This window comes from Microtus oregoni, unplaced genomic scaffold (assembly GCF_018167655.1).
Source record: "Microtus oregoni isolate MIOR12 unplaced genomic scaffold, Mior012 000000F_ref0000247, whole genome shotgun sequence".
Taxonomy (NCBI): domain Eukaryota; kingdom Metazoa; phylum Chordata; class Mammalia; order Rodentia; family Cricetidae; genus Microtus; species Microtus oregoni.
In genome coordinates, this window is record NW_024543059.1 from 42,626,790 (window position 1) to 42,651,215 (window position 24,426).

The following is a 24,426-nucleotide window of genomic DNA, read 5'->3' on the forward strand; positions in this document are numbered from 1 at the left end:
CTGCCTTCTCACGCAATATTATGAAAGCCATAATATCTTAAGGCAGTGGGAACTGAAAGGAAGGACCCCAGAAGGACCAGGAGAAGGACCCAAAGATGGAAGCCAAGCAGTCTACAAGGGTGGCTAGAGGACTTTGAAGAGAGCCAACTCCCTCCTTCTTGCTTCTCCAACATAATCCCCTCATCCTCGTTGTCAGCGGAGTCTGCCATGCACAGTCACACTTTGTGCGAGTGGTTGTTTTAGGAAACCCAATAAAAGGCAGTTAAGTTTCAAGGGCAGGATGGAGCAGAGCAGAGAAAGCAAGAGCCAGATCTCTAAGAGGCAGAAGTCCCAAGCCAGAAGGGACCAAAGTAAAGACACTCCCAGGAACCTCCAGGAAGTGAGAGTAGGATGGAGAATTCCGGATTATCTGTGAAAGAGGAGATGAGGTTCAGAGAGGTGAGGCATGTCACCCAGGGCTGCACAGCTGCAAAGGGCCTGCTCTTAACCACCAGCCAAATGTTCACTGTTGCTCCCCTCGGTGCCAACTCCTGTCCTGTCCTCAATGCCTCCTCTGCTGAGAACGCTCCAACCTTCATGCTTTGCCCACCTCCAGGCACCCCAGCTGCCCACCACTGCTCCACCCCTGTCCTGTCTCTGTGCTGTGGAGAGGTTCAAAGTCCAGGCAGTCCTGGACCCCGTGCCCAGTGGTTTGGGCAGAACCAGTCTCAGAAGATACTCAGCAGCTCAGACCAGAACCAGCAAAGACAAGCAGCGACTCAGAGACCCACATGCTCTCCAGAGGTTTGAGGCCAGGATGGAGCTTCAGGGTGATACTCTCTAAGCTGGGTGGGACCTTTGCCAAGAGTGCAGAAACACCAACACCCAAGCTAGAGTAGCCTGCCCCTTCCCGACCAGCGACCAGTACCCCAGTTCTCCACTCTTTTCTCCACAGCCCCCTCCCACCAACTGGAGTCCCCACCCACCCAAAGCTCCCCCTTTCGTCCCTGCTTACCTGGGACTTGGCTGTCACAGCTCATGACTCCATCTCTGCAGTGGCTGCAGAAAGTTGGGGGGATTATATCAGGCCTGCCAGTCATTCAGGGCCCACCTAGCACATGTTATTGCCCTTGGCCCTGTGGGCTACTTACTTACTATCCCTGGTCCCCACCACCACCCCACACAGAGTGAAAGGGTGGGTGCCACTTCTCATGCAACCGATACCCAGGAAGCTCACCAGTGCCCTAAGGAAGGGATATCGCTGTCCCCAGGGGGATAGTCCACTCCTTGAAAGTGGCAGGAACATTGGTTCCTACAGAAATCAGGAGAGAATAGAGCAGGCTCAGGAGCAGGGATGGAGCCAGCCAGGGCAGGAGCCCACCATCAGGAAGCGTCAGGCGTGAGGATGTGGAGAGAGGTGACTGCAGTTCCTGGCATGAGACACACTTCCAGAGGACCAGAAGTCCCCCTGGTGCTGAGGTCAAAGGCAGGACTCAGTGCCAGGTTGGGGGCCATATGAGCGTATGTAATCACTGTCCCTTCCGGAGATAATCTAACTCAGAGCCAAGATCAGAGAGGTGATCTGCTCAGAGCTCCACCTCCCAGCCCCAGTCATTGTTCTGGGTGGTGTCATAGCCCTGCTGGTCTTAGAGCAGAACATGCCAGGGTTTGGGGGTACCCATGGAAGGGACCCCAGAATATTCTTTCTCAGTACTCTCCAATTGCTCCTTGTCTTTCTCATGTAGTTTACAGAGGCTTTTTATTAAGGGTTAGTGGGCACTCAGCTGAGACCTAAGGAGCATTCTGCAGTGTGATAAGTCTGAGTGAGCCCTCTGTGCCACCGAAAGGGGGTGACTCCTTCCCCTCATTACTAGAAAACCTCCAAGCAATTAATAGACCACTCCACAGACAGAGAAACTGAGGCCGAGACTCCAGGAGCCTTGTCAGTCATCCTGGGAGCCTGTGGAATCACCATCAACCACTCTTCCCCCTCTGCCTCCAGCCCCACTGCATTAGCTTCCTCCAGCAAGGATACAGGCTGTTTCTCACCTCAGGCTTCCTCCTGCCTTCCTGTACCGGGTTGGGGGAGGGCGCTTACGATGCTGTTTCCACCAAGAACCTCCCCACTTCTACCTCACCTGTGTGTGACAACCCAGGACTCCTGGCCCTCCCTCCGTGTGGCTTTACTGCTCTTTTAACCACCCCAACCCCTAAGTGCCTGTTTTTGGGGGGGTCTGTCTTTCCAGCTGGCATTGTGGACTTGGGGAGCTAGATCCTGTTCACTATTGGATTCTCAGAGCCTAGAAATTTCCAGAACATGATAAGAGTACACAGATGTTCATGGAAGAGGGGAGCTGAGTAGAGCGAGGTGCTGTGCTCTGGTTTAATCTGGTTTACAGGAAGGAGAGAGAAGCCTGAGAACAGCGATTCACCTCTGCCAACAGGGCCCAGGAGAGGGTGATGGGAAGTAGGGGCAGGAGAAGCTCGGCCCAGCTGTCCAGAGCAGACCCTAGTCTCACTCCCCAGTGCACCCAGGCACCAGGCTAGCCACTCACCTGGGGACACAGAGGTCAGCTTGTATGTCCAGATACGTGTCTGGTGGGCAAGTGCAACCCTCCACACACTCATTCCTGCTGAAGTTCCCACCACTGTTAGCCCCACAGACATCAGGGCTGGCCAGGTCCTGGCAAGTTTGTGCACACGGAGCCACACACGGGCTGTACTCCTTAGTGGCCTCACAGGACAGTGCTGGTGGGAGAGAGGCTACGTTTGGTCTTTCTTCTTCCCACAACTGTATGGGGTAGACTTAGCATCTTGACAAGAAAAACTGAGAATCAGAGGGTAAGATATTTGCCCCCACCCTGGTCACACAGCAGTTCAGGGTCAAAGATGCCTCTCATTGTACCAAAATGTCAAACACCATCTATTACGCTCAGCCTGGAAAAGCCGACAACACACACACACACACACACACTCCTCACAGGTATGTGAACACGCACAGGCTTACACCCTTCACTGCCATCTCCTCATGGGGTCACCATCCCACTCCCCGGGAACCTCCCACAGCACCAAGGCCAACAATCCACTGGAACTGAACTGCCAAGATCAGCTATTCCCACCCTAGGCTGCTCATCAAAGCCATTCAACATGAGTTTCTCAACGCTGCAGATGTCTGGAACCCTCACCAGAGTGATGTTCTCACTGACACAGATATGGACAAGGTGTGAGCATTTTTTTAAAAGATCCTTGTGCCTCTATGCACAACCGGCGTTGGGAACCTCTGGCCCTGTCCAAGCACCTCTGGGGACACTGATTCCGAGTGGAGGAGCTTTGTGCAGGGCTGCACAACATGCTGCCCGCGGGGCTGGAGTAGAACTCAGAGCCCTTGGCTAACGGCATGATTCATTTTTCTCTCTATCTTTGCAAAAGCTCACAGGGAGCCAGGCTCTATGGGGCTCAGGGCAGTAAGGACTAAGAGCCAGAGAACAGTGGAGGGTCACACACTAATGGGACCTCAAGCCAGCCTTAGAGCCAATTCAGAGAACCCATTCTTCTGCAGTGAGAAGGTGGCTCTGCCTACGGGGATGGCAGAAGAGGAGGTGAGAAGTGGGTTAAATTGGACTCAGCCAGACTGACAGGGCTTGGACACGGACTGGGCATGGACTGGAGAAGAAACACTGAGCAAGGTGTTCTGAGGTCAAGTCTAGAGACCGTGGTGGCAGCAAGAGAAGTGGACTATGGAAGGAAGTCAGGCTGGAGGAGACAGGATATTGTGTTAGTGCTGATAGGGGGGTAAGGGACACCTGTGTCTGGAACCTAGACTTCTGTGGATGTATGGGGGTGGGGTACTCACCACAGGCTGGCAGATGGGCACGGAAGTCAATCAGGAGCCCATGGCGCTGACACAGGTGGGCATAGTGGGCCAGCGTGGCACACAGGCAGGGCTGCCCACAGCGGCAGGCATCCCTGCGGCACTGCTCGAAGTAGGGTATCGGGCTCAGATACGCAGAGCAGGGTGCAAAGAGCTCCCCTGTGAGCACGCTGCAGGACTGTAGTGCGTAGGAGGCTGGGATGCGAAGATACGGTCACTGAGCAGGTCCTGGCTGCCTACTGCCCCAAGACTCGGCCTCCCTCCCCCAGGGTATATGGACGTGTGTGTGTGTGTGTGTGTGTGTGCGCGCGCACATGTGCATACACATGTTCATTTATGTGTGTGCACACATGTATGCATGTATATGTGTGCTTCTATGCCTACTCCACGAACAGATATTCATTCAACCTCATGCCAGGCAGGGATCTATCTGGTAAAGGAAACACAGAAGTGAACATCGCTGACCAAATTCCAGACCCTCAGGTAGCCAGACTGGTTGGAAGAGACAGTCAGTAAACAACTTCACTAGTCAGTAGAGCATAAACCCGAGGCAGGAGAAAACTAGGGAAGGCTAGGCAGCGTCAGGAGGGCGGACAGGACGACTGCTATTTTAGTTCAAGTGGCCAGGAAGACCTCGATAAGAAGGTAACAAGGGCTGAAGTGAATCTCATCCTGAGGTAAGAGTGTGGCGGGGCAGGCGAAGCCACATGAGTACAGAGGCCTGGGAGGAGGGCAGACCTGGGTGTCAGAACAGCATGGAAGCCAGCTGGAGCAGACAGCAGACAGCTGGAGCAGACTACAGGGCAGTGCGGGCACAAGAGAAAGCAGGAGGCTGGGTATGGACAGGCGCCTGGGGGACACTTCTGAAGATGTGGCCTTTGTCTTGAGGTGTGTGTCAGTACTGAGGTGCCGGTGATAGAGGAGGAAGATTCCCATCTGCCTGGCTGTCCCCTCCCTCCTGTCCCCTCCTGTGGCTCCCCTCTGCCACCCCTATGAATCTGCCCATCAAGTTGCCACCTCACCTCTTGCAAACCATTCTGCTTCTGCTCCCCTCCCCAAGCCTCCCACCGCCCATTCCTCACCAGCCTGCAGATGCACATCACAGGGGTCCAGCAGGGAGCCAGGGACCAGTGGGGAGCAGGCAGACAGGGTTTTCCAGGAATTGCCGAACAATTGTGGGGTGCTCTCAGGCACACCCACTGGAGACCTGTGGCAATGGCAAAGCTACAGTTGTGCACTGGTCAACTGGGGTGTAGGGATACACTAAGTATCTACCCACACAAGCAGCCACTTACACCTAAACACAGGGGCACGGGGTAGGGGTGAGCATGTACTCTGAGCCGCTCTCAGGTGAGCACTCATCAACACACAGAAACATGCATGTGTCTGCACACGCCCACAGCATGCAAGTGCATGGCTGATGCACCAATGGTCAAGGTCCTCCAAAGCCATAATCAGACGTGCACATAGGTAATCACACTTAACAAGACCCAAAAGGCTCACAATGGCCTTAGACTTTCAGCACCTCCCCCCAGCTCTTCACGTAAGAAAGAGCAATGAGAATACCAGACCTCAACCATCTCTGACTTTCTCCATGTCCCCCCTGGGAGGTAAGTAGCAAATGAGTCGGGTCATGTATGGGACAGGGGGAGGGAAAGCTGAGATAAAGCATCCTTCCACAATACAGCCAGGGGTGACAATCACTAAAACCCAGTGAGTGTTACAGCGAAAGAACCTGTAGTCTGTGTGAGGGCACGGTTCTGCCTGACAGCCACCTTGCCTGCATTACTGCTCCAGCTTGTGAGTTATCTTACGACACAAGGCAGGACTCACACACACCGGGAGGGCGTGGAGCAGCCCATACACTAAGCCAGTGTCTGCCTCCATCGCTCTGGCCAGCTGCCCAGTCACCAGCCCTACTGACCAGGGAGGCTTCACTTGCACGTGCGGACACACTGGGATGACGAACCCTTCTTCCGGCTACAGAATGCCTCCCGTGTTTCTTTCTGGATCGGCCATTGCATGTATCTTGGAGAACTGGTCAGATTCTCCAGCCTCCAAAGCCTTTCCTCCTTTGAAAGGCCCGACTGCTGTCTCCTCCCAAACTCTTAAACTGTGGCCACGCCCAGGAAAGTCTCTCAGTCATCAGCTCAAGGGAAATGGCCTTCTTCTCAATCCTGGGAGGCTTTCATTGTACAAACTCAAAAGCACTCGGACACCATATAGGAAGAGGGTACACTGGCCTGCTGGGACCAAAGGCAGGGATACCTGGCTTGTGGGGCTTATCTTCACCTAAAGGTGTTCACAACTGGTGAAACCAGCCAAGTGTGAGACTAAGCAAAGCCAGCACTCCTCAGGGCACAGCCCACCTACTTCAGAGGCTACAGCTGTGGGACCTACTTGTGGAAAAGGAGGGTCTCGTGCCCTAAGTATCTTATATGAGATTCTTAAAGAGTGGGACCCACGAGTCAGTATTTAAGCAAACTCCCCAAGTGATTTTTCTACATAGAGAAGACTATGACCACCATTTTAAAGAATTATACTTCAATTTAAATGTGGAGGAATAAATAAGTGTGTGTGCCAGGCAGTGCCTCAGGGTACCTGACCCTAAGGGGCCACGGGTTTCCCTGTCCTTCCTGTTCTGGGGCAGGGACACATACAGGAAGTCGTCCTGTTCTGGGGCAGGGACACATACAGGAAGTCATCCTGCGTGTTGCCATTGAAGGTGCCACAGAGGCCCACAGTGTCCTCCACCCATCGCCGGTCCACTTGCAGGTAGAGCCGCAACCCTTCCCGGTCATAGAGGACCTGCACGCCCACGTTGGTCCTCACCCTCAGGAACACGGAGGACAGCCTCCGAATCTCAAAAGCATCTGCCAGCAAAATGGGAAACAGGATGTCAGTAGTCTTTTTAGTACAGCCCAGCCCTCTCTGTCACCTGTCGGCCGACTCCCACGTCCACACCCAACCCTGGCTTCATCCTGCAGAAACCCCGTGCTTCGGGACTGGCTTGCCAAACCCTGGGAGGAACTACTGAGAAATGTCACAGAGTGGGTCCCAATAACAACCTGGTCTCCCTGGGGCCCGCAATTTCTTGCTCTAACACAAGAAGAATTCTGTAATGACTCATTTTTGCAAGGCAGTCTTTTTTTTTTTTTTTTTTTTTTTTTTTTTTTGGTTTTTTGAGACAGGGTTTCTCTGTGGTTTTGGAGCCTGTCCTGGAACTAGCTCTTGTAGACTAGGCTGGTCTCGAACTCACAGAGATCCGCCTGCCTCTGCCTCCCAAGTGCTGGGATTAAAGGTGTGCGCCACCACCGCCCGGCTTAAGGCAGTCTTCAGGAAGCCCATACTACAATCATGATGGATTAGAGTCAACAGCAACACATCTTTTGCTTTTTGACTCGGTGTCTCACGTAACCTAGGCTACTTTGAACTTACCACAGACACGAGGGTGACCTTGAATTCCTGAGCTCCCTGCTTCCAGTTTCCACTCCATATGCACCTAGACTTCACAGCTTTGATGGCCTGCATTCCTGTGTTGTTGTTTTGTTTTTTTTTTTTTTTATCCCTGACTCAGCCCTGCTTTTCCCAATGCCCAAGAGTGGCTCTTCTCTCTTCACCTCTCTGTTTCTTCTCTCCATTCCCAATTCCTTCTGGTTCTGGATCTTACTTCTTGGTAGTTTTGTCTTTTCTGTTAAACATGTTTCCTATGGGCTTCCTGCAACTCATTGTTGGATTAAAGAATCAGGGGGGAGACTAAGTACAGGATGTAGATATGGGAATCAGCCCCACGCATGAGCTGATGTCAGGAGGAACCATGACACTGCTAGAGCACTGGCATGTTGGAGTGGGGGGCAAAGGCACATTTTAGGAGTCTGCTTTCCTGAATCTAATGTCCCCTAACCTGATCCCTGGGAGGGGTTGTTCTCGTAACAATTCCCTTGGGTAGAAGAGCTGGGGAAGGGGCCTGATCTACCACCTCCCAGCTCCCAAGCTCCCTCAGGACCATCTTGAGCCATACCATCTGAGTAGGGCGGGGTGATCTTGTACTGGTCAAACAGAAGGACATCTCCTGACTGGGTCAGGGTCACCTGTCTCCGGGGGTCCTGGTGCAGGATCACTGACACTGACTGGACACAGGCTCCATCCTGGTTCTAAAGGAAAAGAAAGACCAACGGGCAATGTCAGTTGGTTCTGTCTGTCCTGGTGGCCCAAACAGAACCCTCCATGACAGAGACCCAGCTCAACTTGAGCAGCAGGCTCCTCAGAGTGAGAAGTAGAGCCCCAAAGGGCGTGAAAATTGCCAAACAAAGTAATCTCATCTGGGAGAGCATCAGGCCCAGAACGGACAAGGTCGGCCGCAGAAGTGGAGAAGGAGCATAATGAAGAAGGTGGTTGACTCTCAGCTGTCCACACAGAGCAGGGGCAGTTTCCGGACAGTTCAGCCTTGGAAACCATGGCTCCCTTACACGACTGCAACCGAGAGCTCTAATTTCATCCTTTTGCAGGTCTTACGTGGAATTTTGCTATGTGTCATATCCTGTACCCCACTGGAAGGCAAAGTGGGAAGACAAGTCTACTCAGGAAGCTAACACAGGAGGGTAACAAGTTCAAGTCTTGCCAGCGATACAGTCCGAGGCCAGCCTAAGTCAACGTGCAAGCCCTGTCTCAAAATGAAAAAATTTAAAGGCCAGTGTCATATGCCTCTGATGGGGAAGCTTTTTCAGCCAATGGCATTTGGGAGGCTGGACCAGCCTGGGGAGTGACTTTTGGGTACCCAGAGAAAGTCATCAGGCTGCCCAGCTCTCCCTCCTTCCAGCGCTCCATGCCTTGAGGTTGGACCCCTTTCCTGTTCCCCCTTAATAAAAAAAAGACCTTAGAACACACCACTTCAGAGTCAGCTTGAGATTATTTGGCTCGCGTTCCCCCTCCCACTCCCTTTTTGTGTTCAACTTCCTCTGGCGCCCCCGTCGTGGGACCAGTCCACGCTTTTCCGGACTTCCTGGGCGCTCCCAGTTCACCAGTCACGTGGTCCTTCGTTGGGCACTGACTGTCCCCGTCCACAGCTCCAGCCGGGCACTCAGAGGCTGCACGCAGCAGCACGCTGCTGCTCAGCGTTCTCTGGAGGGCAACCTACACTCTGCTGCTTGGCACGTTCCACACGTGACCCACGCGGCGTGACTCACACGCTGCTGCCGGCTGTCATGCTCCCCCCACCATTATGGACTCTCCCTCTGGAACTATAAGCCGAAATAATTCTTTCATAAGCTACTATTGGCCATGGTGTTCCATCACAGAAAAAAAAAAGAAAGTACCAAATATGCATTAGGTAACAAGATGTTAACAAGGGAAAAGAGTGTGTGGGATGAGTCGTATCTTTACAAGAACACTGTAATATTCCAAAGCCATTCTAAAATACAAAGCTGACTTTTAAAACCCCTCGAAGACTGTAAACACCCCAGTGCATAATGAGGTGGGTGTAATGACTGTGATAATATCCAAACTTGAAGGCAGGTAAAGAGTTAGTCATGAAATCCCCCAAGCCTCTAAGATAGCCCATCAAAAGACAAGATCTCCTGAGTTAATTGGGGGCATGGGGACCTAGTGGGAGGGTTGAAGGGTAGGGGAGAGGCAGGGAAGGGAGCAGAGAAAAATGTAGAGCTCAATAAAAAAAAAGGATTAGTCAAAGTTCAGAGCACTGGATAAATGTGCCATGGGTACCACCATCACCTCCGTGACTGTGCGGAGCACACTCCATTGTGGCCATTCCAGGGCCGCCGCCTTTCTGGTATGATCAGCTCTCGGTGTCTTCCTCCTCGTCTGTATTTAGTTCTGCTAACGTTCAGGACTATTTCTCCTGCTATGCCTTTACACCTCTGATCATCTTGTATCGCACCAAAGTGGCCTGCCTTAAAAGCTGTGATCACCCGGAAGCGGGCTGGGTGTGTTTCCTCTATGTAGCCCTCGCTGTGCTCAGAGTAGGGAGCCCATGGGTTCATCGGGCGAATAGAACCACGAGGAGGGACCCTGTCTGGAGGCAAGAAAAAAAAAACCTCGCAATCGAGAAGCACTGTCTAGCAATGAGGCCAGCTGGACGGGCCCAGGCTGGCCAGCTGCCTGTCAGGGACATGGCAGAGAGAGGGCTGGGCAAGGCACCCTGGGTCCTCAAAGTCCTCAGTGCTCTAAGACTCCTGAGCAGCATGGCTGGGAGAAGTGGGAACTGCTCTGTGTCTTTCTGTCCTCCCTTACTTCCCACCTTCACGATGCCACAGAAGTGACCCACCTTGGAAGACAAGCAGTCTCCTGCATGCAGAACAGTCAAAAGTGGAGAAGAAAGAGGTCACTAAGGACAAAAGAAGAAAGCCAGCCTCCACCTCATCCACAGTGCCCAGACTGTGTCCCTAGACTACTCCGAGCTGGGATCTGCTCACATTCAAGGTCTGGGGGCTGGAGCAAGAACAGCAAGCACGCCAGGTGGGAGTGGGCACCCTGGCTGGGCATGAAGCCCTGGTTCTATTGTGCAGACAGGAGCTTAAGCATAGCCCAGAGCAGGACCTGGGGGTTGGCTCAGCAGTGTCAGCCCAGGAACAATGCAGTAAGTACCAAGACAGACAAATGCACACCTGCCCCGACCTGCTGTGGCCATGGTCACAGGTTCCTGTCCCCTTTGCCTTTTTACTCAATGCCCAAGTAAAAGACGAAGACACCCTAGACCTCACCCTGCCACCCCACACTCTCGCAGTTCCTGTGGCAGCAGGACTTGAGTTCGTGCATCTGCCTGATAAGCTATTGGACTCAGAAGACAGAGCAATTTCAGACCGCAGCACAGCTTCGGACCCCAACAGGTTTTCAGTGTTTGATGAGTTAATTCATCAAACAAATATGTAAAAGTCGACGACACACAGAAGATTAAGTAGAGTTAGACCCACTCTAGAGAGGGCTTTAAAATGGAGCCCCGAGAAGGGGAATGGTCTCTCAGCCAGCAGAGGGCCTGAGCTCAAACTGTCTCTGGATCCAGTTCTGTGTCCCAGAGAACAGGGGCAGCAAACAGCTGGGTCATGGAAAGACCCAGAGCCCTCCCCCAAGCTCCCAGACCTGCGGGAGTCTTATGTGAACACAGACCCAGCCTTACCAGGCCACACGGGGCATTCTGCAATGTCACTGCGAAGGTGCCCGAGGAGCGGCTCTTGGCTAGGATGTACTGACATGTGGCAGGGAATGTATATCGGCGTCCATCGAAGGTCGTGAAGTGGATGTCACCAGTCACCGAGCATTCAGCTGAGGGAGAAGGACAGCTTACTCATGGAAGCTGTCAGCCTACAACTGTTCCTCTTCCTGACTGGTGTCTGTCTCGGCCTTGCGGATCCAAGCCTGGGCAGGATCTGCCCTCTGCCCTCTGGAATTGAACAGGCTAGGCTAACTTCTTTCTGAGAATCTGCTCAGGAGCAGGCTCGAGACAGCCCTGCTGAGGAGAGACCAGGTCCTAGGCAAGGGACCCAGGCTCAATGCAATCCTCTAAGTTCAGGCAAGAGGTGTGCAGGACCTAGTAACACTTTGGGCATGGGCCAGAAGAAACCCTTAAGGCAGGCAAAGCAACAGAGGAAATGAAGGGAATCAGCTTTAGCTGGTTGAACCAAACGCCCCCAACTAGGCACGACCCCAGAGTGTCCCTGTCCCAAACCTATGAGACGAGTAGAAGAGGGCAGGGTCCAAAGGAAGGGTCAGATGTACCTGGGCAGACGGAAGAGCTGCACACCCACTTCCCTGTGGTGCATGTACTGAAACAGAGATCATGAAAGTGACCTGTCTCTCCTCAGTGCCAAGACGCCGTCCCAGGCCTCAGTAAACAGCGTCCCATTTCTGAAGTGCGTGGTACAGAGTACCCCGCTCCCTGTGGATCTAATAACATCCTCTTGGGTCTCAAAGAGGCTGAGTGAGGATCCCTTGCTTTTTTAGGGCTCCTCAAGCCCAGGGAAGTCTAACAGAAAGCCCTGGTCCCCCCAGACCCCTCCCTCCAGGCGGTGAACACAGACCAGGCATTGCAGTCTTCTGTCACCACAGAGCCAGGTGGGTGCAGGGTCCCATGGAACTCGCAGGGACACTCAGCTGGTGACATGCAGCCCGTGTCCTCAAAGATCAGCCCTAGAGAGTGATAGCAAAGACCCACTCACCCCTTCCCTGTTCACAGCCACTGGGTGGCTTCCCAGGGCCTCAGTAAGGAACCCATAGGCACAGCTCTTTCTCCTCTGTGCCCACTTTCAGGCCCACTCCAAATCCTGGCTCAGGCAGGACACGGACCCCCTTCTGGGCAGACGTCTTTCCAGGCATCACCTCAACTACACACAGCCGCATTTCTCACCACCTCTTGAGTCCTGCCAAGCAGTCTCTTACTACCAACCCCCGCCCCCCCGACATTCCACCAATCCCCAGATCTCTTCTGACCCTGTGAGGCAGCCTTCACCATGTGCTACCTTAGGCTGGAGTGAGGAGTTTCTCATACCTGGAAGCAGTCTCTGTTCTTTAAAATCAAAGCCTATTGAGATGGCCTTGAACTCCACTGAGGTTGACCTAGACTGCCTGACCCTCCTGTTTGCCCCTCCTAAGTGCTAGCTTACGAGCACTGCCACACCCAACTTAAGCAATGCTGGGCTGGAACCGGGGCTTTGTCATACTAGACAAGCACTCTGCCACTGAGCTGCATTTCCAGCCCCAGCTGCACAGTTTTTAATCTCACCCTTCCACTGAGCCAAGATACTCATTCGTCATAAACACGACATCAAACACAGGAAAAAGTAACTATGGATGGATGCTTAAACAAAAAATGCACATATGAATGAATTGCTTGTCTTCATCTGAAAAAACTCAGTCCAAATGAACTCAAAATCCTTGCCATCAAACGGTCAAGAAACGAAGCTCTGCCCCTGCCCTCCAGTCATTCACTTGTTGGTCTAGTTGTTTGCTCATTCATTCCACAACAGGCTCTCTCCAAGACCCCGATTCCCACTGATCCATGCCAGGAAGACACTGCCAAGCCCCCACTGCCCTGCCCCCAGCGAACCATTGGGGCAGTAGCAGCCATCCACACAGGCGATCTCACTGTCCACACACGAAGCGCGAGACTGGCAGGAAGCTGGGCAGCAAGCGATGCACTCGTTGTAGACGAAGGCCTTCTCTTTGCAGTGTACAGCTTGGGACAGAAGAAAACTCTGGTCTGAGTATTTGCCAGCACCCACCCTCACCAGGTCCTGGCATGGGAATGGGAGGAAGCTCCTGCCCCTGCTCCTCCAATTCCAGGTAGACTATTTTTGGTGCCCCAGAGACTGGTGAGACTCCAGGTGTTCTGAGAACCACCTTCATCTTACTTTGCAGACCCAGACCCAGCCTTCAGATCTCCCGCGTGTCACGAGGACAGAACCTCAGAGCTTAAGGCTCTGACAGCTGTGGCTGCGGGCCAACAGGACAGGGCATTGAGCTGAGGCCCGTGGCTGCCCATCACAGCCCTCATGGGGACTCATCCGAACCCTTCCCTTCCCACCTCCAGCCTGCACCTACTGCATTGTGGGAGTTGGGTCCTCCAGCCCTGCAGAGGGCGCCCAGCCTGTGCACATGCCCGGGCATATTCCATCAGTGCTCGGCACCAAGTGGCATCATCGCCTCCTGATCTGTACAATGAGAGTGAATTTGAGACAGCCCAGCCTCATACCATCCCATAGTCCAACGTGCCTCGTGGTGTGGTGACACTCAACCATAAAATTATTTTGTTGCTACTTTGTAATTTTGCTACTGTTATGAATCATAACGTTAAGTATCTGTGTTTTCTGATGGTCTTAGGTGATCCCTGTGTACAGGTTGTTCAATCCCCCAAGGGGGTCATGATCCACAGGTTGCAATCCGCTACCATAGGTACATTCAGAACTTCAGGGCACCCGCACCTAGGAAAGCATCCAGCTACACAAAACCCCAGACTCAAAGCAGGCATCCTAGATTCAAGTCCCAGCGTTGCTGCCAACTTGCAGTGTGTCCCTGAGCCAGCTGAGCCCCATCTCTGGGTTTTAGTTAAATGGATCCCATCTTGGTAAATGTGAATTTCAGAGCTTTGGTAAGCTGCTTTGTTATGGCCAAGAATTATTAGGCTCAGGGGCCCACACCCTGAGGCCTCATCCTAATACTGGGAGGTGTTCCCCAAGACCCAATACCACCTACCCTCTGCCCACTCACTGGCAGAGGTCACTGGTACAGCTGGCTGTGAAGGGCAGAGGGCTGACGTAGAGATGGCAGGCGTCGAATGGAGGTCTCAACAGTGCCTCACACTGCTCATACACACCCTGGGTGGGGTAGAGGCAGGAGCTGGGCTGGGCTGACAACATGGCTCTCTTTCACCATCCCCACAGGGAATCAATCCCAACTTAAGCAACAGGAAGACAGAGAGAAATGGGTACTTGGGCCCTTGCAAACAAGAGCTTGCTAATGAGGGTGGCGGCAGGGGGGGGGTCTTCCCCAGGACACAGACCTGCATGGATGCTGGGCTCTGCTGCAGGCATGGTGGTCGAGGAAAGGAAGAAGTCACAGGTCCTGAAGGGCTGCTGGGGGCTTGCTCATGCCAGCTGTGCACAAACTCCCCCACATCGTCAGTCAGCTTCCCTGCAGGGAAATGGGTGCTCTGATGAATGGGCAAGTGGCTGGACTGCAGGATGTGAGCAGGAGAGACCAGCTTCCAGTGCTCCATCCTGTCTGGATTCCCAGCAGGAGAGACAGAGACCAGCCTCCAGTGCTCCATCCTGTCTGGATTTCCAGCAAGAGAGACAGAGACCAGCTTCCAGCGCTCCATCCTGTCTGGATTCCCAGCTGAGACAGAGACCAGCCTCCAGTGCTCCATCCTGTCTGGATTCCCAGCTGAGACAGAGACCAGCCTCCAGTGCTCCCATCCTGTCTGGATTCCCAGCAGGAGAGACAGAGACCAGCCTCCAGTGCTCCCATCCTGTCTGGATTCCCAGCTGAGACAGAGACCAGCCTCCAGTGCTCCCATCCTGTCTGGATTCCCAGCTGAGACAGAGACCAGCCTCCAGTGCTCCATCCTGTCTGGATTCCCAGCTGAGACAGAGACCAGCTTCCAGTGCTCCATCCTGTCTGGATTCCCAGCTGAGACAGAGACCAGCCTCCAGTGCTCCCATCCTGTCTGGATTCCCAGCTGAGACAGTCTCTCGGGAAAGCTGTTTCATCGGACAAGATGAGGATATCCTAAAACCTGCACTGTCTCATAGTTACTCCACACTCAACAGAGGTAATGTGGTCTAGTCAAAAGGGCCAGTATGCAAGCTTGAACAAGCACCCACGCCCATCTTAGCCTCAGTTTCCCCACGTGCAGAGCATAGCCCTAATCCCCAGGGAGACTGTTGCCAGGAACTACAACTACAAAGTCCTTAGCACATGGCGGGTACTCAAAAGGGCACACCATGCTGTGCCCTGAGCCTCACCTGCTCCTCTCACAACCTGTCCATCCGAGACTTCAGCTTCAGTCTGGCCCTCAGATTCCACTTCCTCTGGAAACCTTGTGAGGTCAAACTCGCCTAGCAAAGTGTGCAGTGGATCTACACACAACCCCAGACGGGATTCTTTTTTTTTTTTTTTTGGTTTTTTTCGAGACAGGGTTTCTCTGTGGCTTTGGAGTCTGTCCTGGAACTAGCTCTGTAGACCAGGCTGGTCTCGAACTCACAGAGATCCGCCTGCCTCTGCCTCCCGAGTGCTGGGATTAAAGGCGTGCGCCACCATCGTCTGGCTCCCAGACAGGATTCTTATCACGAACCCTTTACAGTTGAGGAGACTGAGGCCCAGAACATGGCGGAGAACATGACTAACACGACAGCTTTAAAAGCAAGCCCTATCCCCCACTGGGTTTTCCCTACCATGAATGGCCATGAATCGGAGGTCTGACCAGAGCAGCTGCTTCCACCTTGACCCAGTCTCCACCCCCAGAAAATATCCCACAAGGTACCTTCCCTTGGACTCACCATAGCTGGTCACTAGGTCATCCTGAGGGTCAGCGTTGTTGTTCCCACACAGCCCATGTGTCCAGCCCAGAAACTCTGGGCTCATCTTGATGTACACGGCTGAGGTACCATCCCAGGCCAGCGTGAAGGCCAGTGGATGCCGCGCGATGACATAACCAGCCAGCTGCTGCAGCTGCACACCCCCCACCGTCTGCGGCAGCTGGAGCCTGAGAGCAAAGCCCAGGGCTGCAGGGTGTCCACACAACTCCCACGGGCCCTGTTCTTCACCCCAAGACCAGCCACCCCTACTGAGTGATATGAGCTCTTTAGGTCCCCACCCTCCACGTTCCCAGAATTCCTGAGTGCATCAAAGTGCATCAGGGTTCTTTCATTCTCATAGGTCTTTCAAAATCACAGTGTGGTTGGCGGGGATAAATCTTGAGAGAATCAACCCACCAGCTCCTTGTTCATAGACGGGAGGGAGAGAGATGATAACATAGAAGAAGGCTTTCATTTTACTGTGTTGGTCCAGAACAGGAAGAGTGGCAAGAGAAGGGGAGAGAGGAAGAACAGAGAGGAGCCCTACTGTGTCTGCCCCACCCCCCAGTTTCACAGCCAGGATGTCTGAAATCTGGAAGCTACCGCCCAGCTGACATCCAGCCAGGGGTAGGTCTGAACACCACTTTATTTGCAGGAGAAACCCCTCTGGCCACAGGCTCACTCTCTGCTCCAGGAAGCTTGGCACTAGGCTTCTAGGTCCAGAGGGTCGGGGCAGGTGCTGGGCCCCGGGTGGGGGAGTTTGGGGAAGCAACCGAGGACATCAGACAGCAAAGAAGGAAAGAACATTGAGGAAGAGAACAAGGACAATTCAGACAGGGGCTCACTTTGGGGTCACGTGGTCCCTAGGAATCCCCAATGGTCCAGCATGATACCTTTCATTCAAAATGGCCCTCTGTCCTCAGAAAAGGCTAAGTATGTATAAGTGTCTGTTTGGAGGAACTGTATGTGAACTCAACAAAGATTTCCAGTAGGAAACTCTCAGTTCTCTAGAAACTTTCCTGTTTTCCTAAAGATCTGTCAGCAAACCCACTGCATCTGATAGTTGCTGAGAACCAGGAGGTGTTTATCCATTTGCCAGTGCCCCAGGCTAGACACACACTGACCACGTGTGCACCCCTGCCCTAGAGTGGGAAATGATGTCTGTCCCTAGTTCCCAACTTCCCTTCAGCTCAACAGGGACAGATATCCTCTGCCCGTCAGGGAGGTGGAAAGACATAGTTACCTTACACCTCCATGGGTGACCTCCTTGGCCAGGCGGATCTCATGTTCACCCGAAAGGAAGAGGCTGACAGACCTCAGGCAGGTGTAGTGGGCAGAACCACATTGTGGGTCATTGTGTACCTGATGGGGGGGCAGGTATTCAGGGAGCAGTCTGCAGCAACTGCCACAGGCCAGCCTGAGCTTCACTCCACCAATATGGGGTGATTTGGGACCCCTGTGTGCTGAACACTTTTCCTCCATGGCCCTTCCCACTGCTCCCCTCCAACACTACAACAGGGGCAAAGCTCTAGCCGCCTGCATTTCAAGATTGTCTGAGATTTGGGATGAAGGCCACATGCACACAAGACTAGGAAAAAGAGAAGATGGAATTCTAACCTAGATCTGAATGGGTTGGATCATTGGAGCATCTCCAAAGTCCATTGAATCAAAAGGCAAGATAAGCATTCACATTGCCTCCCATAGATGCACACACCCAGACACACATGCTCACTGGCACTGTTGGTGCACACGCTCTATACTCCATACACTCCTGGCATGCAGAGACTAGCTCTGTCCTGCACACGTAGAGACCTTACTGTGCTGCTCAGTGCATGTGCATCTTCTCGGGCCCCATTCAAGAACCCATGCTTTAAGGGCCATATATCCAGAGGTCAGCACAGGATTCTAGGGCTTGGGGAAAAGATTTTTCAAAGGTGACCTGGTGTGTGTGGAGACACTCCCCAGGAGCCAACGTTCCACTCCATTACCCTTAGACATGGTGGACCAGCCTGAAGACTCTTCTACTGACAAGGAGAATTATGAAAGCCACCCCTGTTCTAAGTTAATGTTTCTCAAGCATTGCTGGTTTTGTTCGAATAGCGTCTTACAATGTAGCCCTGGCCAGCCAGGGACCAAACCAGCTTCAGACTCTAGAGATCCACCTGCCTCTGTCCCTCCATTCCTCTGTTCTGAGAGCTAAGGTGTGTGCCACTATAGCTAGACCAAGCATTTCTGACCATGACTCGCAGAAAGAAGTATTGATATAAACACAAAACAAAGTTCTTCAACATCTTCATATTAATGTGTGTGTGTGTCTTTTCATTCTCTCCTTTTCAGACGCAGGGTGTAACTCACTACTTTGGTTATATAACTCACTCATGTGACATCTATGTAATTGCAGCATATATGTTATGAAAAGGCTCCAATTACAAACTACTCTGAGGTATGATAGATGGAGAAGTAGGAAGTGATAATTGTCATGGCACCTAGACATGCGGGACATTCTGCCTTCAGTCTATGTCCAAGGCAGAAGGCTCACAGCCAGCCAGGAAGGGATGACCTTGAACAAGCAATAAGCACTCCCTAATCTTATCCCTCGTCAGAAGTGCCGATCAGGTCTGCCAGAAGCCAACTCTCATACAGCATTCAGATGCTCATCTAGGTTCAGGAAATAAGCCCAAAAGACATGGTCTGGCCCAGGGACGTTCCGTGTGGGAAAAGTGATCCACCAGACAAAAGTCTTTGTAAGAAACCTGTGGGGGTGAGGGGTGGAGTGGGTGCTTTTACCCAGTGTGTCTCCTCTGCTGCTTGGGATGTCAGGAGACACAGGAAGGCTCTTAGAGGTAGGAAGTGTACATAAGATCTCCCAAGATTCCCATCAAGCTCTCTGAGCCACCATTTCTTTCTTAACATGAAGATCCCTGTCTAGAATGCCCTCTGCTACTCCGATCCCCACTTCTCTTGGCCACCTCCAATGAGTCTCCTTTTCTATCTCAATAAATGTCACTTCCTATAAGCAACCTGTCATCACCATTCTTCACAGTGTCCAGATCAGGTGTCCGGGACACTTCAGCGCCAAGTGCACTTGAAATAACAAACTCATTTATCATTTGTGGCGGTTTCCCTATTAAAGCGGAGTTCCTTAAGAACAAAGGCCACATCTGTGCTGTTGTCCTGAAAACATCCCACTGTGAAACTTCATACTCAGAAAAAGGTACAGTATGCACCATGGATGCCTGACTGACAAACAAGCAGCCAGAGGCAGCCAGGGGTGAGTAGGTGAGCAGAGGCTTAGCACAGTCCCAGGAGCCGGGGAAAGTGGAGAAGAAAGGTCCCAGCCTTCCCCAGCTCCCAGGGCCTGGTGGAGCCTGCATGGATAAGCAGACAGCGAGAAGAGGCCTCACCTGGATGGAAAAGCTCTGACTCTCAGGTTCATGGTGTCCCACCAGCAAGTAGCTGCCCTTTCCAGAGAGGTAGTAGTACAGCCCGTCAAACGTCTCCACATGGTACTGCCCCCAGGACCGGCAGATGCTGTCCCGCTCAGAGCCGGCGTTATACACTGAGACAAGGCAAATGGCAAATGGAGCCTAGATCTGTACGAGCACCGTGCTGGAGGCTGGTGGCCACAGTACTGCTCTTGGGTCTTGGACCTACAGCTTCTCCTGGGGCTGGAGAGATCAGACCTACCCAACTGGCAACGAGGCCCGGTGGCATTGAAGCGTCTGCAGTCACAGAAAGCTGGGTGAACACACTCGCCGCCATTGAAGCAGGAGAACAAGTCTGTAAGAGAGACACAGGGGCGTTACCCACTGTACCAGACCAGCAGAACCAAGACACACACTCCCTCCCAGCAGGCACCAGAGAAGAGAAGCCCCTGCCCCAGGCAGCCAGCCTGATAGGAGTCACACGGGCTGTGTAGGCCAGAGCTCAGTGCACTTTCTGACGGATATTCAAGGTGCAGTCTTAGAGCCTCAGCCTTCAGTATGCACAAAGTGACCCTGACGCCACTTGACCTGGGACTTCAGTTCCCTAAGTTAAGCTCCTGGCTAACAGGCAAGACAGCAAGACCAAGATGATAAAGGCTTCGCAGGAGGAGGGGAGTCAGGGAGAGACCGCTTTGAGATCCTTGTGCATTTACTGTTTGAGGAGAAGATGCCAAAGTATGCATTGGGATGAGCATGTAAAAATGGGAGAGAAAAGGACCACAGATTAGGAGGAGAGAGACTGTGGGGAGGAAGGAGTTATAGACAGGACACAAGCATGGGACTCTGATGGGAGCAGTACAGACACAGGACATGCGACTAGACATAAGGGGGTGGGTGAGAAGGCCTTAGATACAGGAGAGCTGAGGAGAGAGACCACAGGAAGTAGCACACTGAAGGACCATCCCACAGAAAGTAGGGAGTAAGACCAGAGTGTGAGGTGACCATCAAAGAGAGAGCAATCTCACAGACACTGTGAGCGGAGCCAGGCCTCAGGGATGTGAGCAGGACACAGAGAGGCCCTGCAGACCAAGCTGGGCAAGACAAGAAGAGACTCCAAGCATGGAAAGGGGCTCCCACGTGGTACCTGCATGCATGGGCCTCAGGAAGACTTAACTTACATGATGGCGCACACTTGGCCCGGTGGAGTCGCCTTTCCCATGAAGACATGGCCACTGTGTCTAGAGCTTCAGCCTCCTTTGAGGAACAGAGAACAATTAGTTCTGAGCACAGGAGTACTGGGGTCCCATTCTTCTTTCTCAGCATCTAAACATGCCCAAGATGAAACCCAGCTTCCAGCAGAGGACTCAGAGCAAAAGGAATGTTCAGAAGCCTAGAACCCAGCCAAGCTTGCCTCTGCAGCCCCCTCTCCACCCCTGCCCCACACCTTGGCAGGTTAAATCTTACTTCCTAGACAGCAGGTGTTGAAACCACCTGCTTCTCACCGCCTGAGAAGTTCTCAACCAATTCTCTGTCAGTTTTCCATGTTCTCAACCTACTTTGACCCATGATTCCCATGTAGCACCAGGAACCAGGTGTCCCACCTTTCTAGCAATCCTCAGGGCCTTCAGAGACCACGGGGAATGGGGGAACAGTTGCTGCCTACCTCCCATGGTCTCTGGACGGCTTCTAATTAATCATAACCTTTGTAAACGCAGCCATCACACCCCCTCGGATGCAGCTTCTAAGCCCGTGCTTTGAACAGCAGACAGCCAAAGCTACAAAGCACCAAAATTATTTCCTGGATCGATATTTAGCCAGAGATAACTTGGAATCCTGGCCCTCCAGCCTCCACTCCCAGGTGTTGGAACTATGGGTGCACACCACCACCCTGGCTTGGGGAATTCTTTAAATCCTGTCCAAATAATTCATCTTCAGGACCGAGCAGGGCTTTGTGCTCATTCTTATGTCATGAGCCCCTTTAACAATCTAGTGAGGCCTGTGGTCGCAGTTTTGCATAAAATCATGTAACTATAGAAAATGCAAGATTACAGAAGAAAACATTACACTTTAATGTAAATATGAAAATGTTTTATGGTAAAACTGCACATCTTTAAGAACAGATAACAAAATGCCATCTCCTGACGCCAGGGAACACCTGTGGTCCCCACTGGTAACTGGCACTGCTAACTCTTGTGGTCACAGGGGCAATAATGGATAGTAAACTAAACCTCACTTGGTGTCTGAAAGAACAATATCTTTTTCCTCAGCCTGTTCATGGCCCCCTGGTTACACCTCTAGTCCTTTGGAGAACACCTGAGTTCTGCAGAGGAGGTGGATGTTTATGAGTTCAAGGCCAGCTTGGTCTACACAGCAAGTTCTAGGCCAGATATAGCTACAAAGTAAAGCTTTGTCTCAAAAAGGATAAAAGAAAGGAAGAAAGGAAGGAAGGGATGAAAGAAGAAAAAAAAGAGAAAGAGGAAGGAAGGAGGGAAGGAAGGAAGGAAGGAAGGAAGAAAGAAAGAAAGAAAGAAAAGCTTGCTTGGCTACTAGCCTGAGACCCATCCCTACTTTCTTAGACCAGGCATTCTGAATAGAAATCCCAAAGCATCCACAATGGTACCCTCAGATCCTGTCACTGTATAGGGAAACCACCGTCAATCCTTTCAGCTCTGTGGAGTAACTGGAACTATCTGCCTGCGACACCTCGGCTAGATGCTCAGGACCTGTTTTGGTTAGTTTTATGTCAGCTTGACCCTAGCTGGAGTCATCTGGGAAGAAAGACTCGATTGAGAAAATGTCTCCATCAGATTTCCCTGTGAGCAGTTCTGTGGGGGATTTCTGGACTGATAATTGATTCAGGAGTTCTCCGCTCCTGCAGCAGTGCCACCCCTGCGGAAGGGGTCTTGATGGCATAAGAAAGCAGGCTGAGAAAGCCATGGGGAACAAACTAGTAAAAGCACTCCTCCACGGCCTCTGCTTCTGGTCCTGCCTTGAGTTCCTGCTTGACATCTCTCAGTGATGGGCTGAGAGCTGTAGATGAAAATGAACCTTTTGGTCGTACTATTTTATCCTCGCGAGAGAAACTCTAGGGCAGGACCCCTCTTAGTGGAAAAGGGTGAAGCTGCCTAACCAGGAAGCCAGGCAGAGAAGCACACAACCCACTGCAAATGAGGTGTTTGGATGTAGGAGTCCTTTATCTCTGCGAAGATGCACAAATTTCTAGAGTCCCATGGGCAGAGGTGCAGGCCGGGGCCCAATAACACTTGGTTCTACCTGCTCATTGTGGGGTCCCAGAAAGTCAGCTTTCCTATCTATGAAAAGAAAGCCCTTCCGACTTCTATTTTTCAAGTCAAATTTGTAAAGGACTCAGATCCCGAAACCAGAATCCTGGAAGAGCAGGCCAATGAGAAGAGAAACAGGCACTGGACAGGGGCATGCTGCCTGTGCCCATGCTAGGCCTCTGCACCTGGTCCTGAGGGCAGAGAGCAGGGGCAATTTTTATAGTATGAATTATTCCCCCTAACTCACCGACCCAAGGGATACCCTGAGCTGGACAGAGATGCGGGAGAAGCCTTCTGAGGGAACTTTACCATAAGTGGGCTATGTGTAAATTGTCTGTGGTGATAGAAGAAAGAAGTGAAATGTAAGTCAGGACTAGAAAGAGAGCCCGAGTCATCCAACCCATAGATCACCAAAGTTTGGCAAATGGAGAAAACAGACCTTCAAAAGCAGAGGCTCCCTGGAGGGTGAGTCCCAGGGGATGGTCAGGAGCCAGCAGATTGTGTGGTATGTGTGTGCATGTGTGTCTATGAGGGTGTGTCTGTGCATGCGTGTGCATGTACGTGTACATGTGTGTGTACACGTGACAACGTGCAGGTCAGAGGACAACTTTCTGGCTTTTGCTCCTTAACCAGTCTTTCCTTGTAGCCCCCAGCAGGTGGCTCAGTTTTTGCCTTGCTTCTCAGAGTTTTGCCTTCCTGGGGCACTGCACAGGGAATGGAGTAGGGCTGGGATAGGATTTTGAGCCAGACAGGGAAAAGAATGCCACTCTCCTAAACCCTCAGCTGCTTGCTATCCCCTGCGATGGAAGGGAAGTCAGCTGCCTCCTGAAAACGGGCCTTGTGCCCACATCTAAAAAACAAAACAAAACAACAACAAAAAACCACTAGGGACCTAAGAGACTAGGGAAACAGAAACAGACAGATTTCATGATTTTGCACTTTAAGACACCAGGAGTGTTTTCTGTTCTCCAGAAAACACCCAAGAAAGATCTTTGATTACCTCGGGCTCAGAAAGAAGCCCCTTGCCCAGTGACAAGGTTTTCCCCCCAGGCACCCCTTACCTGGCCTTCCATCAATGTTGTGACATCTTCTGCAAGGGGCATCTCCTGGTCGCTGTGGCTAGATGAGAAGTGAGCTTGCCATAGGTGGGGAGTTAGGAGCAGACTTGCTTCCACCTGCCCACAGCACAGCCCTCCCCCTATGCTAAGCCCCTGTGACAGCAGGTGAGGCAGGGGACAGCCAGACTCACCTGGGCTCAGGAGCAGGCTCCTGTGGCAACTCTACACCGGCTTTCCATGTAAATGCTGTGAAGAGACGCGTTCTCCACTGCAGGTAGGCCCCTTCGCTGGGGCCTCCCACTGTGTTCCGTGTTTTCCTACCGCCTGAGAAGTCTAACCCCTTCAACCCAGCACTGCCTGTGCCCCACACCCAGCCTCCTCAAGTTCTTTCTCTGGCTCCCAGGATTCTTCAGAGAAGGTCTTCCTCTTTCCTTCTACTCCTTGGACCTCAGTTCTCTCTAGTTCTCCTCCCTGGGTCTCTTTTCAACTAACTTAAAGCCATCTGGGTTCCTGGCATGGCTGTCTCAATACCTGCCTCCCCTCTCACAGGTCTGCCTTTCCTCACACCACCTCTCTCTCTCTCTCTCTCTCTCTCTCTCTCTCTCTCTCTCTCAAAGCTGCCCAGACCTGGTCCCCTACACATCCCCCCCAGCCCCGGATGGACTCCCCAGTTCACACCCTCTTCTCACCCTGACGCTGCTCCCGCATGACCTCCACAGCAGGCGCAACCCTGACCAGACAGAAGCAAGAGAGAAGCAACCACAGTCTGGTAGCAGGGATTCCCAT

At 52.4% G+C, this 24,426-nt stretch overlaps 1 protein-coding gene across 1 annotated transcript in view; it reads right to left on the reverse strand.

Moving 5' to 3' along the window:
• The window catches only part of Otog (otogelin), a 70,451-nt gene extending 46,025 nt beyond the window's left edge, over window positions 1–24,426 (reverse strand). The window contains exons 1-22 of the mRNA XM_041634325.1: window positions 24,330–24,426; window positions 23,832–23,886; window positions 23,644–23,701; window positions 20,480–20,555; window positions 19,564–19,656; window positions 19,281–19,435; window positions 17,120–17,238; window positions 15,859–16,064; window positions 14,361–14,491; window positions 14,069–14,175; window positions 13,403–13,512; window positions 12,909–13,037; window positions 11,884–11,992; window positions 11,582–11,628; window positions 10,983–11,128; window positions 7,872–8,004; window positions 6,546–6,723; window positions 4,933–5,057; window positions 3,833–4,045; window positions 2,535–2,727; window positions 1,217–1,291; window positions 995–1,038 (exon numbers count right to left, since the gene is read on the reverse strand). Of these exons, the coding sequence (XP_041490259.1) occupies window positions 995–1,038; window positions 1,217–1,291; window positions 2,535–2,727; window positions 3,833–4,045; window positions 4,933–5,057; window positions 6,546–6,723; window positions 7,872–8,004; window positions 10,983–11,128; window positions 11,582–11,628; window positions 11,884–11,992; window positions 12,909–13,037; window positions 13,403–13,512; window positions 14,069–14,175; window positions 14,361–14,491; window positions 15,859–16,064; window positions 17,120–17,238; window positions 19,281–19,435; window positions 19,564–19,656; window positions 20,480–20,555; window positions 23,644–23,701; window positions 23,832–23,886; window positions 24,330–24,426 (2,599 nt within the window). The remainder of the gene's footprint in view (window positions 1–994; window positions 1,039–1,216; window positions 1,292–2,534; window positions 2,728–3,832; window positions 4,046–4,932; window positions 5,058–6,545; window positions 6,724–7,871; window positions 8,005–10,982; window positions 11,129–11,581; window positions 11,629–11,883; window positions 11,993–12,908; window positions 13,038–13,402; window positions 13,513–14,068; window positions 14,176–14,360; window positions 14,492–15,858; window positions 16,065–17,119; window positions 17,239–19,280; window positions 19,436–19,563; window positions 19,657–20,479; window positions 20,556–23,643; window positions 23,702–23,831; window positions 23,887–24,329) is intronic.